The sequence below is a fragment of the Puccinia triticina genome, chromosome 14A (genome assembly GCF_026914185.1).
Source record: "Puccinia triticina chromosome 14A, complete sequence".
NCBI lineage: Eukaryota > Fungi > Basidiomycota > Pucciniomycetes > Pucciniales > Pucciniaceae > Puccinia > Puccinia triticina.
This window is the reverse complement of record NC_070571.1, coordinates 1,576,164-1,582,551: the sequence shown is the minus strand read 5'-3', so window position 1 is coordinate 1,582,551 and position 6,388 is coordinate 1,576,164. Positions and strand designations below refer to the sequence as shown.

The 6,388-nt window shown below is 46.2% G+C and overlaps 1 protein-coding gene across 1 annotated transcript; it reads right to left on the bottom strand.

The window, feature by feature from the left end:
• Nucleotides 1-4,062: 4,062 nt before the first annotated feature.
• Nucleotides 4,063-5,883, bottom strand: PtA15_14A116 (uncharacterized protein; the record flags this gene model as incomplete). Its single annotated transcript, XM_053162799.1, has 7 exons — nucleotides 4,063-4,215; nucleotides 4,284-4,445; nucleotides 4,522-4,728; nucleotides 4,840-5,092; nucleotides 5,188-5,467; nucleotides 5,545-5,792; nucleotides 5,870-5,883. The coding sequence occupies 7 exons, from the start codon at nucleotides 5,881-5,883 to the stop codon at nucleotides 4,063-4,065; spliced, it is 1,317 nt and encodes a 438-aa protein (XP_053026789.1).
• Nucleotides 5,884-6,388: the final 505 nt, after the last annotated feature.

Sequence of the window (6,388 nt, the reverse complement as noted above, 5' to 3'; positions counted from 1 at the left end):
TCTGTCACGTCCCGACAAGCACAACGTCATAACCAAGTCAATGCGGGAGCCCCGCATCTTCCCTTTTTGTAGTTCATAAATCAAACCACAACTCTTTTCTTCCAAGTCTTTACTTCAGCTTTCATGTCAACTAAGCGTATCACGCAGAAGAAGACCAAAACAAAAGAAACACGTCCAATTCCTTGGTCCATCCACTCGTGAACAAATACGCACTCCACGCCACCAAAAAACAGAACTGGTTGACATATATAGATCTTGCTTCTTTCACCACTTTGAGTTGGTCTTGTAAAAAAAAAGTCACAACAAAAACAAATCGCTTTATTTTTGTTTATTTAATGAATTTGTAAAGTTGTTGTGTGTTGTGTGTAAATCCATTCATGTGTTTTGTTTGGCTCGCAGTCCTTGCTGCTTCAGTGACAGTTGGCCTGATTTAAGGTCTGTTGCACGAAGTTATGTGCGCCCAAGAGAGAGACGGCTAATGAATTAGATGAAGGGTTTTTTCTGCATACATATAAATACACTTACACTTACATGTAATATTGTATGAAGGTCGAGGAGACATTGCATTGGATTTTGTGAGCACAGAAATTATGTGGAAGTGCGCTCTGTCACACTGTTATATCGGTCACTGGATTCTATGAAATTGGTGTGTAGTGAGTGGTAATATTCCATTGTACTATTTTAGGCCCCGTTTAATTGGACACATCATAAATGTAGGTGTTATATTGCACAAATCATGAAATAAAAAACAAACTATTCAAGAGTTGGTACCTAAATGTTTTGTCAGGCCAGGTGAACAAATGATATCCTCAATGTTTCTAAAATGGTACATATAAAATCATCATTTGAAAGTTTTATGATTTTATGATTTTATGAAATGAAGATTTTATGATTTCAACTTTGAACACCTTAACTTTTGAGTGATAATTTTTTCATGTACCATTTTAGAATCATTGTTCTGTTTTGAGTGATTGGGTGATCCATATTTTTCAGACCTACTTCGCGCAGCGGCGGAAAACTCTTCGCGCACAGAATCAACCGTCCCCCGACGTCAAGCCCGCTGTGCGCGCAAGCCAAAAATTACTTCGCGCACAGTGACTTCCCCCAAAAGAAAGAGGTGATTTTTCCGGATTTTTTTTTGATGGATCAAAAGAGGGGGTCTTACTTGCCCCCTCCCAAAAATATTGGATTTTTTGAAGGTGTCCTTGTGATGCAAAAAAAAAATCATAATATTAATCCAAAAAAAAGGCACCCGCTACCCCGATAGCCCACCCCGGGGCCTTTGTACCTGCTCAAACTTAAGTGGTCGGGTAACCAGCCCCTCAAAAAGAAAGTTCGAGGGGCAGCAGCTCCGGGCCCGGCTATCCCCCAGCCATCGTGCCAATGGCCTGCACAGGCCATCAAGCGGAGTTGCACACTCCCCCGATGACCGGCCAGCACATGCGTGCATGTGGCACAAATTACCGGTCATCGAGGGGATTATGTACTCCTCTCGATGGCCAATCTATCCCGGTCATCGAGTGGAGTACATACTTCCCTCAATGACCGGGTCCGTCCCGGTCATCTAGGGGAGTGTTCACTCCTCTCGATGACCGGGTCCATGCCGGTCATCGAGAGGAGTACATCCTTCCCTTGATGACCGGGTCCGTTCCGGTCATCGAGAGGAATGTTCACTCCTCTCAACAACCGGAGCTTGGTATAAGGAAATGGGACAAATTGGTTAGAGTCCGCGACTGGCTGAGTGATAGAGAGATATATTGCATGTGGATAAGAAGAAAGAAAAAACAATAGTGAGAAATAGATAGGAAAAGAATAAAGAAACGAACCTATAAGGAAATGGGACAAATCGGTTAGAGTCCGCAACTGGCTGAGTGATAGAGAGATGAGGAAATCCTCAACCAGCCGCGGGTACAGACTATATATATACACAAGGTTATGGACTATTGGGATATGATGATGAGAAAAAAACTAGATTGAGAAAGAAATAGATGAGAAAAACTTAGATGAGAATAAAGCTAGAATCTAAACCTAAACAAAGTTCTACATGTTGCTACCCCACAAACTCTACACTTGGTGACCTGGTTGCTCCGGTTGGCAAGAGGAGTGAACACTCCCCTTGATGACCGGAACGGACTCGGTCATCGAGGGAAGGATGTACTCCTCTCGATGGACGCCCTGTTCCGACCATTGAGAGGAGTACACTCCCCTCGGTGACCCGATTACTCCGGTTGTCGAGAGGAGTGAACATTCCTCTTGATGACCGGAATGGACCCGGTCATTGAGGGAAGGATGTACTCCTCTCGATGACCGGCATGGACCCGGTCATCAAGAGGAGTGAACACTCCCCTCGATGAACGGCACAGACCCGGTCATCGAGGGAAGCATGTACTCCCCTCGATGACCGGAACGGACCCGGTCATTGAGGGAAGTATGTACTCCACTCAATGACTGGGACAGAGTGGCCATTGAGAGGAGTACATAATCCCCTTGATGACCGGTAATTTGTGCCACATGCATGCATGTGCTGGCCGGTCATCGGGGGAGTGTGCAACTACGCTCAATGGCCTGTGCCGGCCATTGGCACGCGGCTGGGGGATAGCCGGGCCCGGAGCTGCTGCCCCCCAAACTTTCTTTTCAAGGGGCTGGGTACCCAACCGCTTAAGTCTTAGCAGGTGAAAAGTCCCCGGGGTGGGCTATTGGGGTAGCGGGTGCCTTTTTTTGGATATTAATTATTATTATTATTTTTTACATGACAAGGACACCTCCGAAAAATCCAATATTTTTTGGAGAGGGCAGTTAAGACCCCCTCTTTTGATTAATCAATTTTTTTTTTGAGAAAAATCCCCTCCTTCTTTTGGGGGAAGTCGCTATGCGCAAAGTATTTTTTGGCTTGCGTGCACAGCAGGCTTGACGTCAGGGGACGGTCAATTCTGTGCGCAAAGAGTTTTTTGCTGCTGCGCGAAGTAGGTCCGTATTTTTTTCAGATTAAAATTTTATGATTTTATGGTGTTATGATTTGACTTACATCAACTTTGGACACCCCTATATATGACCGACAATAGCGGGAGTTTGTTTCCCCTGATGTACTGGGATCCATCCAACCTTCATCCAACCAAATTTCCAAAGTATCAACTCATCTTTGATTGACTTTACTGTCTGCGCACTTGGAGTTGTGGCAGACCCATGGGCCAACAGGGGTTTAGGTGTTGATTCAAACTAAGATTAAGGTGTTCAAAGTTGAAATCATAAAATTTTCATTACATAAAATCATAAAATCATAAAACTTTGAAATGATGATTTTATATGTACCATTTTATAAATGTTGCTCTAAATTGAGTGTTTGGGTGTACATATTTTTTTCACCTCAGAATTTTATGATTTTATGATATTATGATTTTATGCAAGTCAACTTTGAACACCCTAATCCTTACATCAAACAATTTCCTGTCATTATGGTATACACAACTAAAAAAGCAATCCAAAGTGAAATCCCAAAAAGTAAAAAGAAACCAAGATATCAGATCAAGAAGGAAACCAAGAGAAAAAAAGTACAACAAAAAGTCTATAAACCAGACAAGAAAACATTCAAGATGTGAAATAGTCATATTGAGATGGCTTGATGAAATGTAGGTGAGGTCTCAACGACTATACATGCTTGAGAGTGTGTAGGGGTTAGGAGCAGCCAGATAGAATGGTTGTAAAAAAAGGTATATGAAAGTTGCCCTCAGGACAAACAAAGCTCGTCCTCTTTCAAGACAGCCTTCATCACCCAGCTCTCACTTGGTTTATTTCAAGTGCAGGCTATCTGAAAGCCAACGAAGGGCGATATTTATGGATAATGGATAAAGATGCATCCCATCAGGAGAGCTTGAGAGTTCCAGCGCAGATTTTCTTCTCGCAGAGCCCATGAATAGCTAGCGATAGTGGAGGACAAAGTAAGGGTGAGTTACATGAGGTGTACACGAATTTCTAGTTATAACCCTTTGGCGATTCCAGCCGAAATGATGACGACAGTTGCAGTAGAGGCAGAGGCGGGACTAGTTTGGGGTATGTGAGTTGGACTTAGGGTCCACTCGGGGGCTCTAAGACCGACGCCAGCAACTCGTTGCGGACGACCTTAATCGATTCGATTGCCTCGGGGTTGTTTTGGAGGGTGACGCTGATGCCATCCCAAAGCGGGTTTCCTTCGCCGTCCTCGTGAGCAGGCTCTTGTGGCTGGGGAAGGAGAAGTCAGGGTGAGCAAGCGCCGGTCAACGACAAAAGCTGTTCAACAGGCCCCTTACCTTCGGCCTCCGTTTTCGTAGCGTCCTGAAATGACCAACTGGGTTGAAATAAGCCCCCTTCCGACGCCCTGAGGTTTGGCCATCGTCAAAGATTACTAGATATTGATTGATCGGACGCTCTTGACTGATCTCGTAATCTCGAACAAAGCGCAGCTCGTTGATCTTTGTTGCAGGTAAAATTAATCGAGGTCGGATCAGCATTTCGCTGATACGTTGATGGAGGATCTCTAAAACACACAGTTTCTGCCCCGGCTTCTGGATCGTCCTCCTTTATATCTTCAGCCTGATCTTCCTCGTCAATCATCTTTCTCTCTTCCTTGATCCGCTTGTAATTATTCACCCCCTCTGCGCTCTCTGGAAGGAAGTAAGCCAGCCTTGGACCCCCTGACTTCATTTCCACAGGCCGTAGGATAGCATGCTCCAGCCTTTCGTCCGGTAAGGTGGACTGTCATAAATAGGCAGAAGAACGAAAAAAGTAATGAATCAGTTATCTTAGGCCGATGATGGAATAGGTCGACCGATCATAGAGAGCGTGTCCTGAGTATGAAAGACTGACCATCGATGAGCTCTGGTCGGACCGGTCGGTCGGATTCTCTTGGAACCGATAGAAGTCATAAGTATTGGCCCAGGTTGACTCGTTCGGTAAAAGTTCGAACGCTTCGACCGCTTTTAGATTTGGTTTCGTAGGGTGCTTCAGACTCTGAATTGGTAGATTGGCGATTAGGTCGAACGTTGAATGAATCTGCGCCAGTCTCTCGGTTCTCGTTTTCGGTAGTGCGGGCACTTGCGCTCGACTCTTTTGGTTATTACTATAAGGATGTTTTGTGTTTCAGGCGAGATTAACAGAATATAGGTATTGAGAGTCGGTCAAAAGTACGTGGAAAACTCGCGCTGGTTGACTTACATGCTATCGCGAGATTTGTGTTGAACGTCGTTGAAGTATTCGGTCCTTCGAAGCCAGGAAACCTCCGTCTTCCGCCGGTCGGGAATGTGGACTGAGCTCGGGGCGGGTGAACTGGAGCCACTAGCAGAAGGATGAGAGGTGCCCTGGACGGTCAGAGTATGATTCTGAGAATTGCCATTGGTGATTGAGATTGAGGAGCCGGGCGCCGGCGGGGGTTCAGCCAACAGCGCCAAGTCTTCTGGGTCGAGGGGGTCTGCGGCATTTGTATCGGGACAGATGCCTAATAGAACAAGATGAATTTTGGGGGCGTCAACCCATCCAGGTTCGCATCTGACCAAGTTATCGGCTCCAACCGACCTTTTCGGTCTCCCTCCCAGTACGCCCCGAGCCCGTAGGTCCCATCAGCCTCGATTCCCAACTCGATCGGCATCCCCAGATCGGCATCCGAGATCAGCGGCACCTCCCTCTCCTTCTCAATGTTCCGCAGGAATCGGTAGTCAGCATACCGGACTGAGTCTGTGGAGATGTGCAGAAGCTTGGCTGGGAACGGCGGCGGAGGAAAAGGGTTTTGGTACCGGTGTCGGATCAATAGCGGGCAGGCTGCCCTGTGATTGCCAAAAAAAGAAGGTTAAGCAGCTCTCACAGGCGCGAATCTGGAGAGATAAGCATCAACTTGACATACGTTTTCTTAGACATCTGGCTCCTTCCAGTGGGTTTTTCGGTGCTGGAGGGGTATCCGGACTGGCTGACTGGATTTACATATGTAAATATGTAAAACACCCGAGCTGGGATCCCCGAAGGCTCCCCGCGTCAGGCGCGCCGTAGCGAGGGGCTTGCTTCCCGCAGCAGAGGGTCATGTTGTACTTCGGCACCAGGGGGGTTCACATTTGAGAACGCAAAATTTTTGCATTCACAGAGCAATTAATGTTTTCACTTGCGAGTCCCTCCAGCCGGACTTCCCGTGAACTTTGAATAAACCTGGAGTATCAGATTTCGCAGGGAAATCTGAAATATGGAGCTCTGGATCACTTCGGGGAGCTTCAGGGAGCTTCAGGGAGTTGGGACCTAGATTTTCATGTGAAATATGAAATCTGTCAGCTCAGATCTGACTTTCCAGATTGACAGGAACTGAAGTCCTCCAATTGGTCAATGATTCCCAAATTTCCCCTGATTTGGCTGACAAATCCCAAAAAAGGGTCCC